Source organism: Mercenaria mercenaria, chromosome 14 (genome assembly GCF_021730395.1).
Source record: "Mercenaria mercenaria strain notata chromosome 14, MADL_Memer_1, whole genome shotgun sequence".
Taxonomy (NCBI): Eukaryota; Metazoa; Mollusca; class Bivalvia; order Venerida; family Veneridae; genus Mercenaria; species Mercenaria mercenaria.
The window spans coordinates 39516918-39531575 of NC_069374.1; the positions used below are offsets into that span (position 1 = coordinate 39516918).

The following is a 14658-nucleotide window of genomic DNA, read 5'->3' on the forward strand; positions in this document are numbered from 1 at the left end:
TTTGATGAAGATCCATCAAGCAGTTCATGAGAAGAAGTTCCTTAATGATTTTTCTATTTTTAGCTCTAGTAGCTCTGGGTCAAGTCTAATAGGGGCCAAGAGCCTCCATTTGAACAAGAGGGCTAAGATGGCCCTAGGGCGCTCACCAGAATTATGACCTCTAGAGTGTTAACAAGATTTTTCTTCATTTGGCCTAGTGACCTAGATTTTTACCCAACCATACCCAATTTTTAACCCATTCGAAATTTCATGGAGACAAATATTCTGACCAATTTTCATTAACATTGGACCAAAAATGCAGCCAGAGTGTAAACAAGCATTTTCTTTGATTTGACCTAGTTTTAGACCCAACATGACCCAGATTAGAACCTGTCTATGATATCATGAAAACAAACATTCTGACAGTTTCATGAAAATTGGAGCAGAAAAAGTGGCCTCTAAAGTGTAAACAAACTTTACCTTTGATTTTACCAAATGACCTAGTTTTTGAACCTGCATGACCCAGATTCGAATTCATAAATACTTCATGATACCAAACATTCTAACCAAGTTTTATGAAGATTGAATAAAAATTGTGGCCCATAGAGTGTAAACAAGCTTTTTCTTTGATCTGACCTGTTGACCTAGTTTTTAACCCCATGTAACCTAGATAAGAACTCATCCGAGATTTCATGGAGACAAACATTCTGATCAAGCTTCATGCACATCCAGTGAAAAAAGCAGCCCCTATTACATACACATTTGACCAGGTGACCTAGTTGTTTACCCCAGTTGACCCATCATAGAACCTGACCTAGATTTCATCAAGAAGATCATTCTGATCAAATTTCATGAATATCCATTATAAAATGCAGCCTCTACTGCACAAACATAGTTTTTCTTTGATTTGACTGGGTGACCTAGTTTTTGACCCCAGGCCCCGTGTTCACAAAACATTTTTCGGTCTCAGCTGAGTTTGAGTTTGAAATTTTAATATCAATTTTACTAAAACTTCAATACTTATTTCCAACTGAAACTGAGCATCAATACTGAAAAGTCATTTGAAAATAGTTATTAACTTAAAATTTAGTATTAAACACGCTATTTAGATATAAATGACAAATAAAGTTTCATTATCAAACTCAGCTGAGACTGAAAATGTTTTGTGAACACGGGGCCAGATGACCCATCAAGATAAACATTCTGATAAAGTTTAAAGAAGACAGGGTCATAAATGTGGCCTCTACAGTGTTAAAAAGATTTTCCTTTGATCTGGCTTACTGACCTAGTTTTTGAACCCACATGACCATGTTTCGAACTTGACCTAAAGATCATCAAGACAGATATTCTGACCAAGTTTCAAAAAGATTGGGTCATAACTGTGGCCTCTTAGAGTGTTCACAAGGCAAATGTTGATGGACGCCGGATGAAGGACAATGACCGGTCACAATAGCTCACCTTGAGCACTTTGTGCTCTGGTGAGCTAAAAAAGAATTGAGAGAGGACCTTACAATGATGCAACAGATAAAGTTAGGTAAAGCTCCATCAATCAGTTTAGCTCAAGTAGCCCTTAAAAGGAGCCAAGTGCGCTCATTTGAAGAAATTTGAGGACCTTGCCAGGATGCTACAAACCAAGTTTGGTGTAATTCTGACCAGTAGTTTCAGAGAAGATGTTTTAAGTAAACTGTGGACAATGGATGCCAAACTATCCATGAATACTAACAAGAGCTGTTACAGGAGACAACGCGCTCGACTATTTAAACTGGGCACACTGCCACCCTATGAAGTCTGAATGTTCTAGGTCAAACGGTTCTCCAGTTACTGATCGGAAATGAAGTGTGACGGACGGACGGACAGGGCAAAACAGTGGGGGGAGACATAAATATCGCGGCTTAGAGAAACTCTCAATTTTTCTGGTTTTCCAGCTATTGATCGAAAATGAAGTGTGACAGACGGACCGACAGAAGGAAAGATGGACGGACAGACAGGGCAAAAACAGTATGTCCCCAGTGGGGGGAGACATAATAATGATTCTCTAAGTTCATAAGGCCCACAATTCTGACAAAATGCAAGATAGAGTTATGGTTCTTCAACTACTTGATAATCTAAAGATAATAAACAAGTGTACAAAGTTTCAAAGCAAAAGCTGTTACAGAATTCAAGACTAGAAATGTGTTCATGGGACACAGATGCCCCCACTACATGACAAAGGACACAAATTTTTTCCTAGGTCAGGGAACATAACTCCTACAATACTGAATGAATCTGGATGCGAAACCCCAGGTGCACAACTGCACATGCTGACCAACATTCCTTTAAACTTTGGTGACTCTAGGACAAATACTTTTGGAGCTACTCGCGACACAACATTAAAATGACCAATTTTTAACTAAGTCAGGGGCCATAACTCCTACACGACTGAATAATCTGGATGCTAAACCCCAAGTGCACAACTGCACATGCTGACCAACATTCCTGTAAACTTTGGTGACTCTAGGTCAAATACTTTTTGGGCTAGGCACGACACAACATTAAAATGACCAATTTTTTACTAAGTCAGGGGCCATAACTCCTACACAACTTAATGAATCCGGACGCAAAACCCCAGGTGCACAACTACACATGCTGACCAACATTCCTGTAAAGTTTTGTGACTCTACGTCAAATACTTTTGGAGCTAGGCACGACACAACATTTGTGACTTTACGTCAAATACTTTTGGAGCTACGTGCGACACAACACTAAAATGACCAATTTTTACAAAGTCAGGGGCCATAACTCCTACATGACTGAATGAATCCGGACACGAAACCCCAGGTGCACAACTGCACATGCTGACCAACATTCCTGTAAAGTTTCGTGACTCTACGTCAAATACTTTTGGAGCTAGGCACGACACAACATTCTCGGACGGACACACGGACAGAAGGACGGACGAACAGACAAGGGCAAATCTAAGTGGGCCCCATGTGGTTCTGGGACGATCTATGTATGAAAAGAATTGGAACCACTGCCTTACCCTTGCATGATCGTAAGAGGCGACTATTAGGGTCTTAACACTTGGTTTTGCTGTAACTCTGTGATTCCAGCAGGTATGCAAATTTTGATTCCATACCTCATGTTTTTATTTCGATGTAAATGAGATGTGAAACCAAAATTTGTAGTCCTGTTTGGTGCCATATAACCTGTACTATGTTGGTGAGCCGTAAAACCCAAATAAATAATAAATAAACAAGAAAAGTGGACCTAAATAAAACAAGAGGGCCACGATGGCCCTAGGTCGCTCACCACAGTAACACAACATAACAAACATGTTTGACCTACTGACCCAGTTTTTGAAACCACATGACCCAGTTTCAAACTTGTCTGAATTTTCAAGGAGATAAACATTCTGACCAAGTTTCATCAAGATTGGAGCAAAAATGTGGCCTCTAGTGCTTTTTTCTTTGATTTGGCCTAGTAACCTACTTTTTTACCCAACTGGACCTAATCTTTAACCTGTCCGAAATTTCATGGAGACAAATAACCTGACCAATTTTCATTAAGATTGGAGCAAAAAATGTGGTGTAAACAAGCATTTTCATACATTTGACCTAGCGACCTAGTTTTTGACCCCACATGATCCAGATTAAAAATCATCCATGATTTCATGAAAAGAAACATTCTGACAAAGTTTTGTGAAGATTGGAGCAAAAAAAGTGGCCTCTATAGTATAAACAAGCTTTTCCTTTGATTTTACCAAGTGACCTAGTTTTTGACCCTACATGACCCAGAGTCGAAATCATAAAAGACTTTATGATACCAAACATTCTGACCAAGTTTTATGAAGACTGAATAAAAAATGTGACCCCTAGAGTGTTAACAAGCTTTTCCTTTGACTTGACTGGGTGACCTAGTTTTTAACCCCACATGACCCAGTTTCGAACTTGGCCTAGAGGTTATCAAGATAAACATTCTGACCAAGTTTCATGAAGATAGGGTCATAAATGTAGCCTCTAGAGTGTTAACAAGCTTTTCCTTTAATTTGATCGGGTGACCTAGTTTTTGAACCCACATGACCCAGATTCAAACTTAGACCTAGAAATCACCAAGACAAACATTCTGACCAATTCTCACGAGTTTCAAACTGAAAATGTGGTCTCTAGAGTGTTAACAAGATTTTTCTTTGATCTGGCCTAGTGACCTAGTTTTTGACCGACATGACCCAGATTCGAACATGTAGGGACCAGGTTCTTGTGCATGACACTCCGTCTCATAGTGGTGAACATTTGTGCCAAGTAATATTCAAATCCTGTTTTGCGTGACAAAGTTATACACCGGACAGGAAAAATGTCCCATTGACCTTTGATCTCCAATTGTGACCTTGACCTTTAAGCTAGGGTTATGGGTATTGTGCATGACATGTCCTCTCATCATGGGGAACATTTATGCCAAGTAATATTAAAAAAGACGCCATATTGGATTTTGAAACCAGTCTTTTGTGCAAAGCATCTTAAGAGATATTTTTCTCAAAATTGACAAAAATAAACTCTGTATAGGTCTGTTCAAGTCAAAAATCAACTTCCTGTGGCGGCCATCTTGAAAAATGGCCGCCATTTTGAATTTTCAAGTGGCTAACGGGCATTTTGAAAAAAGTAGGCTCAGACGAGTACACATACCAAATTTCATGCTTGCATCACCAAATGCAGTATTGTTTCAGTTATCTGCCCAGCTATTACAAGCATGACTTTTATATGACGTCACAACATAAATGCATTACATAAAGTATGACGTCACCGCTGAATCATAATTGAGCTAATTGAATTCGCTCGTAGGGATCAAAACGTGTTTTACGGTCTACACATAAGTCAGTATGACTTTTTATCATAATTATGTTTTTGAAATGTTGTTTTCAACCATTTGGCGCTGAAATAATTCGTACATAATGGAACAGAAGTAGAATTTTTTATGTCACAATCGTGGGGGTGAAATGTAACAGCCAACCATATTTTATCGTAGATTCATGTATAGGCAATTTTGCTATATGTTTATATAGCAATTGCTGCGGATCGTGTTAGAATGAATATTAAAAAATTTATTTACCAGTCATTTCTCTTTGAGTTATCTCTAATGCTGACATAAGAGCAGTGGAACATTTAGCTTGTACATTCCTACCAAGGCCTTGTTCTATATGCACATGCAGCTCCTGAGGGAAAAGCAAGTAAAGCATTCAACTAAAAAGTATCAACCAACTGAAGAAGTGAAAAAAACCTAATCAATATCGACCAATGAAAACAGTCAACAAAAAATAATGACACATCAGAAAGCAGTGTAAATTACACATCACTGCCAGTCTGGGGAAATAAACTAATCACAGATAGGAAATTTTTCAGCAAAGCAGCAGCAACCTAAAAACAATACGACACTAAAACAAGTAACTAATGATGAAAATTATGTCACACCTAAAACTCACAACACAGAGGGTTAAGATGAATTGCTGACATATATAAGCTGAAATGATGAAAACTGCAGAAAATGTCCAGTGCATACATGAAGAAATAACACTGCACGCTAAACACTTGTAAACCAACAAATAAACGTGCTGGTAAAGTTTTATTATCTAGATATATATGCATATGACATCTGACTCCAAAAAGACAAGAGTATAGCGAAAATTCTTAACACTTTCCTTGTAGACAAGATAGATATGACTTATTTGTTTGTCTGGGTATTAAGAACATAATTTTGACAGTTGTCTATAATCCTCTTGTTTATCAAGTGATACATACCAGGTGTTAATTATCTTACCACCTATTGTCACAATCAGCAAACAATAAACCCTTTAATTGTTAACAAGAGGACCATAATGGCCCTATATCGCTCACCTGTTATCATTGCACTTAAGGACAGAAGGTCAAAAAATCATAATCAAGATCAATCAAAAGGATTATGAGAAAATATAGTTGTAATTTTCTTAAAGTTACTACAAATAAAATTATTTTCAAATCAGGCCAGTAGTTTCATACAAGAAGTTTTCTGTATAGCCATATGGGAAAATGAGCCCCTCCCCCAGGCGGCCACTTTTTCAATGAATCAAAATTATTTGAAGGAATTTGGTAGAGGGTCACCCAAGAAACATTTGTGTAAAATTATTTTGAAAACGGACCAGCAGTTTCTGAAAAAAAGATTTTCAAAGTTCTATATAGGCATATAGGGAAAATAAGCAAAACCCCTTGGGGGCCATGTTTTTCGTTGAATCAAAATTATTTGAAGGAATATAGTAGAGGGTCACCCAAGGAACACTAGTCTTGTGTAAAATTGTTTTGAAATCAGTTTTCTATATAGCCATAAGTCCAAAGGACAGGAACAACAAAGGGAAGAAATTTAACCTAAAAGAAAAAAAAATTCTTACAAGGTACAGATATGTCAAAATACACCTTAAACTTGTAGGTACCATCCATGTTGTACCACAGAAAAGTGGTCTCGGTTTTTCCCTATGGCCAATAATAAAAAAGTTACTAAATAAACTATTTATAGTAACATAAAAGGGAAGTAATTAAAAAAAAAAACCGTGGCCTCTTGAGTGTAAACAAGCGTTTTCTTTGATTTGACCTAGTTACCTAGTTTTTTACCCCACATGACCCAGACCTGAACTTTACCAAAATTTCATGAAAACAATTTAACATTCTGACAAAGTTTCGGGAAGATTGGAGCAAAAAAGTGGCCTCAAGTGTATACAAGCTTTTCTTATGATTTGACCTAGTGACCTAGTTTTTTTACCCCACGTGACCCAAATTTGAAATCGTCCAAGACTTCATGATAACAAACATTCTGACCAAATTTTATGAAAATAGAATCAATAAGCAAATTCGATGAATTGCTATCCCCGCCGAAAGGGTTTGTGGTGAGGAATGGCAAAAAAAATATGTCCGGCAAAAAGTTAAGGATGTTAATAAGAAGCAAATAATTTCATTAGTCAAAATCAATTTAACAGAAAACAAACGTTTAATAAAGAGTACATGATGTATGTCTGATACTTTGATCCTGACTAAAGAATTTATTTTGTGTGGGTGAAGGTGGGGGAATGGTACAACTTGCATCATGTTGATAAATATTCATGGAAGGTTTGAAAAAAATCTAAAATAAGGAATGAAAAAAAATTATTATTTTTTTTTTGTGGGGAGGGGGTGTGACCAAGGCAAGTGGGTTACCAGGTGTGGGTGCGCAACTTCACATGTTTATAATTAATGTTCATAGAAAAGAATGAAAGAAATTTAATGAAATTCTGCCAAATGGTAAGTTTGTTGTACAAATATGTGGATTTTTAAACAATTAAAGGGCAATAACTCTGAAGTTACAAAAGAAATCCCTACGAAACTGTGTGTGCACAACCACATTATAGTGCTCAAAATTCTTTTTAAGTTTCATAGTTCAAGGTCGAATATATCAAAAGTTATGTTGCAGAAATTGCCATATCTATAGATCTATAGTACCCTTTATAGTTAACACTAGAAACTTCTAAGGGCCATAACTCTGGTGTTACTTGGGCAATCTGACTGAAACTTGATGGGCCCCATAACCTCATAGTGGTGAGCATGTATATGAAATTTGTTTGAAAAAAAATCTAAAATAAGGAATGATTTTTTTCTCTTTTTTTTTTTTTTTTTTGGGGGGGGGGGGGGGGGGTTTGGGAGGGGGAGGGGTGTGATCAAGGTAAGGGGGTGACCAGGTGTGGGTACACAACTTCACATGTTTACAATAAATGTTCATGGAAAAGAATGAAAGAAATTTAATGAAATTCTACCAAATGGTAAGTTTGTTATGTACAAATATATGGATTTTTATAAAATTAAAGGGCAATAACTCTTAATTTACAAATACATGCAAACGAAATTGTGTGTACACAACCACATTATGGTGATCTAAATTCTGTTTAAGTTTCATAGTTCTAGGTCAAATATATCAAAAGTTATGATGCAGAAATTGCCATATTTATAGTACCCTATATAGTTAACAGTAGAAACTTCTAAGGGCCATAACTCTGGTGTTACTAGGGCAATCTGACTGAAACTTGACGGGCCGCAAGAACTTATAGTGGTGAACATGTATATCAATCAGGGGCTGTAACTCCAGAACCTATGATTGGATCTGACAGATTCATCATGGAATCCAAGACTTACTGTTGTTGAAGATATTTTGCAAGTTTGTATCAAATCAAACCGTAAATGAAGTTTTAAGGGGCCATAACTGTATAACCCATAATGGAATCTGGCCAGGTTTCGAAAGGAACCAAGATATTATGCCAATACAAGTTGTGTGCAAGTTTGATTATAGTCGATTGCAAAATGTTGTCTCTATCGTGTTCACAAGCCAAAAATAGCAAATTTTGGACCTTTAAGGGGCCATAACTCTGCAACCCATGATGGGATCTGGCGTAAGCTTCTTCACATGAAAGAATTGTATACATCAAGTAAGGATTCAAACTGATAGTGGCAACAGGCACTGATTCCAAGTCAGGCACCTTAACCTCTACACCATGGATAATCCAGACTTTACAAGTAAACCTTTCTTACATTCTATGCTTTCAAAGGATCTTTTTACAGATTTTATTAACTACCACAACAGCAGTTTTTAAAGTGCTGTAAGGCTGTCATAAAAATTTTGTCCATACTTGGACTGTATTGTATTTTCTGGTCGTTTGGGATCATGGAGTCCAAACAATGTTTCAGTACAACAGAATTCTACTAATGCTGGTGTAAGGGGGAGTGAGGGCTTTTGCACATTTCAAAACATGAAATGACTCAAACTCAGTCTCCCATTATGTCTCCCTTGGTTTGGTTCCCTGCTTCCTAAGGAACCTCATATAGAATTTATTATTGATTTCATAAGTATTCTAAACAGCAACACACCTTTTATGTAAATTAAAACAGTTTACCTAAGTAGAATTTGTGCTGACTGTTTCACTTCCTTCACCCAACATGGTAATTTCATAATTGCATAGAGTTTAGTATCTACATACTGCTAGTATAATACATAGCTACCATCCTCACAGTATATTGCTAGTATAATACATAGCTACCATCCTCACAGTATACTGCTAGTATAATACATAGCTACCATCCTCACAGTATACTGCTAGTATAATACATAGCTACCATCCTCATAAGAAGCATTTTTTCTTACTTTGAAAACTGAACTGCTGATTCAGAAGAGATTTACAATGCTTTCCATTGAGCTATGCAACCGGTCATTCTGCAAACCAACTGAAGGATTGTTACCAAAATCAAATTGGCCTGCATTTTATAATCTTACATTTGTCTACAAAAAATGAATTCAATCCATTTGTCCTTTCAATGATCCTATAGACACTGACATTTTGCTGAGTATTAAGTTGACAATAAGCCATAACTGTTGCAAAAATAAGTGGATTATAAAAAAATAATCATAAACATGTAACTTTTTACGATCATATACCAGTAATACCGTATACCAGAAATTAACTCAATCCACCAATCCTTTCAAGAGTGGTAAAGTGACATGAGAGCTCTGGTATACCCACACCCACACCTGACTTTGTTTACCAGAGTATAAATATGTTATTCCGAGTTTTTGCTATACTGAATGTCTATATGGTTACAGGTGTGATACATATATAGAAAATGAGGCTTGTGTTCTACCAATCATGTAATCATCCATCTCATCCTTGTTCCTACGTATTACACCGGAGCAACGTCCAATCAAATTGCGGCAAATACATTGCTCTAAATATGCATGTAATTCCTGTAACAAAAATGAGAATTAAATACACATTCTATATAAACCTATTAAAACTGTATTACTTAAACAAAAGCGTGTGCGAACACTTGTCTGCAAGTGCTGGACAATATGTTTAAAAAAAAGTTATGTCTTTTGGCCTTCTTACACATCTTAACAGATGACAAAACAACAGCACCGCCTTGCGGGTGCAGACGCTCGTCTGATTTTTTGTCTCTGTATAATAGAAATATTGACGTACCTGTGTGTTTTTATGATATTTTCCAAAAGGGGCCATAATTCTTGCAAAAAAGCAGGATGGAGTTAGGTTTCTTGCTGTACAGAGTCAGCTATTGATGGTGAACAAGTGTTGCAAGTTTTAAAGCAATAGCTTTGATAGTTTAGGAGAAAAGCTGACCTAAACATAACCAGGCAATGCTGATGCCTACGCTGACACCGACGCCGATCAAATGATGACAATAACTCATCATTTTTTTTCTCTCCAAAAAATCAGATGAGCTTAAAAATGTATGAGGTTTCAAAGCTATAGAAAGTATTCAAGACAAGGAACTGGTAAAACCGAATGATGCTCCCCGATGCATGTGCTTGTCCAACGTATTTGAAACCAAAAATAATAAAGTAATAAAAAGAAGAAAATTGAATAAAGGGAGATAATTAAAGCAAGGGACAAATCATTAAGTGTAATTTTTGCCTTTATCATTTTGTGAAGTTTCAATGAAATGCCATTGATACTTTTCAAGTAATGCTCCGGACAAGCCTTGTTATGTACAATAAAGGGAGATAATTCAAAAACTAGGTAAAATAGAGTTATGGTTCTTAAAGACTGCACTTCCTGTCAATGGCTCTATCATTTTGTGAAATGCCATTAATACTTTTCAAGTAATCCTCCAGACAAGCCTTGAGGGTAACATTCTGACCAAGTTTCATTAAGATTGGGCCAAAATTGTGACCTCTAGAGTGTTAACAAGCTTTTCCTTTGATCTGACCTGGTGACCTAGTTTTTGACCCCAGATGACCCAATATCAAACTCGTCCAAGATTTTATTGAGGGTAACGTTCTGACCAAGTTTCATTAAGATTGGGCCAAAATTGTGACCTCTAGAGTGTTAACAAGCTTTTCCTTTGATCTGACCTGGTGACCTAGTTTTTGACCACAGATGACCCAATATCAAACTCGTCCAAGATTTTATTGAGGGTAACGTTCTGACCAAGTTTCATTAAGATTAAGCCAAAATTGTGACCTCTAGAGTGTTAACAGTCAAATTGTTGACGACGGACGATGGACGGACGGAAGACGGACACAGGGCGATCACAAAAGCTCACCTTGAGCTAAAAAACTGGGTCAGGTAGAGTTATGGTTCTTTGACACTGCACTTCCTGTCAACGGTCTCTATCATTTTGTGAAGTTTCAATGAAATGCCATAAATACATTTCAAGTAATGCTCTGTATAATAAAGGGAGATAATTCAAAAACTAGGTGTTATGATTCTTTGACACTGCACTTTGTCTCAATGGCCTCTATGATCATGTGAAGTTTCAATGAAATGCCTTTAATACTTTTCAAGTTACACTCCGGAAAAAAGTGTGATGGACGGATGGACGCCCAAACGATTTGGTATCAGGTGGTCATTCCATTGTTTGAAAACAACAGCATGACCACTTAAGGGACAAAAGACTTAAGTGATTACAGAATGAATACAAAGGACTTCTACTGTCCTAGGTCACACCCCCTACCACCTAAGGTATCAATCTTTTGCTCAGACAGATGGACGGAAGGATGAACAAAGCGTCAACTTTATGCTCGCCATTCAGGGAGCGCAGACAAGAGTAAAAAGGCCAATTTTCGGTAATTCAAGGGTCATAATTCTGAAGTGCATGGGGCCCATTTAGCTAGTTATCAAAACTGGCTGAGGACTTAATGTCAAACACATTTTGTTAAAGATTGGTGAAGATCAGATGAGAACTGATCGACTTAGAGTGCAGACAAGATTTGTGACAGATGGATGGATGGACACACAGACAGGAGTAAATCAATATGTCCCCCACCAGTGGTGTGAGAGACAAAACAAGAGCTGTCACAAGAGACAGCTCGCTGGACTATTTTGATGCTTGATAGCGAAACTGTGCACATCTAAGGGAGCTGGAGCTGTCACTGGAGTATTTATTGACTCCAAATTGGTGGATGAAGATATTGCACAATAGCCCGAGTCTGTGTTAAAAATATTAATAAGAGAGATAAAGTGTACCAAAACACTATTTAAGTAGAATTCTAAACAAAAAGGGGGCATAATTCATAAAATATTGGTACAAGAGTTATGCACCTTGTGTCATATGATGTTGAACAACTGCTTAAAGTTTGAATCAAATCCATTTAGTAAAAACTGAGATACAGTGAAAATGCATCAAAATTAACCTTAAACTAGAGCTGCTTTTGAGAAAAGCGAATATCTCCCACAACTGCCTTATCATCTAAATAGCAAGTCAGTCTTTATATACTGTTTACTCACTACGATTCAAGGGCCAGAACTCCAAAATGCCTGGACCGATTTGGCTCATTATCGAACTTGTCCGAGGTCTTATAGTCAAACACATTTTGTTCAAATTTGGTGAAGATCGGATGAGAAATGTTCGACTGAGAGTGCGGACAAGACCAAAAACGCCGTTGACAAGAGTAAAAACGCCGTTTCGGTAATTCAAGGGCCATAATTCCGAAGTGCCTGGGCCAATTTGGGTAGATATCAAGCTTGGCCGAGGTCTTATAGTCAAACACACTTTGTTCAAGTTTGGTGAAGCTTGCACTCAGAGCGCACATAAAGTGCCCCAAAGGGACTCCTATATAACTAAAGATTAGTAGTATATGGGCCATTTTAGCTCCCATTAGACCTGAGCATATTTAGGTAATTCAAGGGCCATAACTCCTAAGTGCCTGGGCCAATTTAGGTAGATATCGAGCTTGGCTGAGGTCTTATAGTCAAACACATTATGTTCAAGTTTGGTGAAGCTTGCACTTAGAGCACTCATAAAGTGCCCCAAAGGGACTCCTATACTACTAATGATTGGTAGTATATGGGCTGTTTTAGCTCCCAAGACCTGAGCATATTTCGGTAATTCAAGGGCCATAATTGGCCGAGGTCTCATGGTCAAACACATTTTGTAAAAGTTTGGTGAAGATCGGCTGAGAAATGTTCAACTTTGAGTGCAGACAAGGTTTGTGACAGACACACACACACACAGACTGGAGTAAATCAATATGTCTCCAACACCACTGTGTGGTGGGAGACATAATTCTCAGTAAAAGGGGGCATAATTCATGAAAAATTGGTACCAGAGTAATGCACCTTGTGTCATAAGATGTTTGTGATAAGGGGGAACAACTATTTTAAGTTTGAATCAAATCCATTTTGTAACAAGAGCTCATCGAACACGAAATGCCCCCCTTGATGCATTCAGTAATTGCACAAGGAACAGAAATTATATGCTCACTGTAAACAAAAGTTCTACCATTCTGGTTTAATCTGACCTTGACCTTTAACCTATTAACCTAACAAGAGATTACAGAGTGATCTTGGCGCCATCCACTGAGCCATTTTCGAATGTTCCAAATTTCAAGACTAGCTCAAGGTCAAAATCATGGTCAAATTTCATTTCGGTACAAAACAATGTGTATGTGGTCCAAATTTGAAAGCTGTGCCTTGAGTAATGTGAAAGCAGGTCACTAGATCAATTTCAGGGTCAAAGTTCATTTCGGTAGACAGAACTATGCATGTGCTTCAAATTTGGAGGCTGTAGCTTGAGAAATGCGAAAGTAGGTAATAGGTAATCAAAGGCCTGAATGGCCTGAGTCGGCTAATGATTGATGTACTGACAGTATAGTCTACCAGTTTCAGTTTGTTTTTAGTTTTTTTCTTAAAATTTCATAACACAGCTCGATATTTACCCAAAATATTATATCCGGATACGATTACACTTTTCTCCAGTTTGAACAATATATTTTACAAATTGTGATGATACGAAGACATTTAGCAGCAATTGGCAGTATCTGACATTGAAGTTTACGGTTAAATTACCTCTTATTTAAATCTTTTCATAAAAAAGTTATTTCGTTTCGTGAAAGCAGCCAAACATAGACGATCTACTTTCGATTTCAAAAACTACAAGAAAATACAATTTAATGTTTCGCCGATTTGTTTATTTCTCGAAAAATAAGAATTAAAATCATTTTTAATATCAGTAGTAACTAAACAAACCAGTAAGTGCTTCTTCTTCCGATAATTTATCCGTTTACTGACTGCAAAATTCAACCCACGCAAAGTTTATAGAAATCATACGATGCGTGTTTACGTTCAATGTGGGAGAATTAAGGCTGATCGGCTATGTTACCTAACGCATCCAGACGATTCAGATTTTGTTTTTAAAAAAGCATTGTGTGCGTTTCTGTAATTTTATATACGTTTTTATACGCTTAGAAATTATCAGACATTCGTATTTGCATTATTTCTCTATACGTAATTTACGCTTATACGCATCTTATCTGCAGCCCTGTCCAGGAACTATTTTTTGTCTTTCGCTGGATGTTACCCAAGCTTTGTAAGCCTACGCAATTCTTAAAATGCACATTTATGCTTAATGAGTTACATTCGAGAATTGCACAATTACAAGTCATAAATATGACAGATTACATCGTATATTGGTCATAGCAAAGGGAATTGACACAACTTAACTTCATTCATGCAGTGAACTGTTTTAAGTTTGAGAAATCTAATGGAACTACATCCCTTCACTGTGTTATTTGGTCCATTTAGAGAATCGTTGGATAGCAAGGACTCGTCGAAAGGCTTTCAGCCTTTAGCCGACTCAAAAATCAATGTCAAATTTTAATTCAGAACACAAAAATATGCAAGAGGTCCAAATTTGAAGCCTGTAGCTG

The 14658-nt window shown here is 37.1% G+C and overlaps 1 protein-coding gene across 1 annotated transcript in view; it reads right to left on the minus strand.

Moving 5' to 3' along the window:
- Window positions 1–14658, minus strand: part of LOC123527416 (mitofusin-2-like) — a 371163-nt gene that overhangs the window by 103836 nt on the left and 252669 nt on the right. Inside the window, exon 14 of the mRNA XM_053523313.1 lies at window positions 5062–5164. Coding sequence (XP_053379288.1) covers window positions 5062–5164 — 103 coding nt within the window. The remainder of the gene's footprint in view (window positions 1–5061; window positions 5165–14658) is intronic.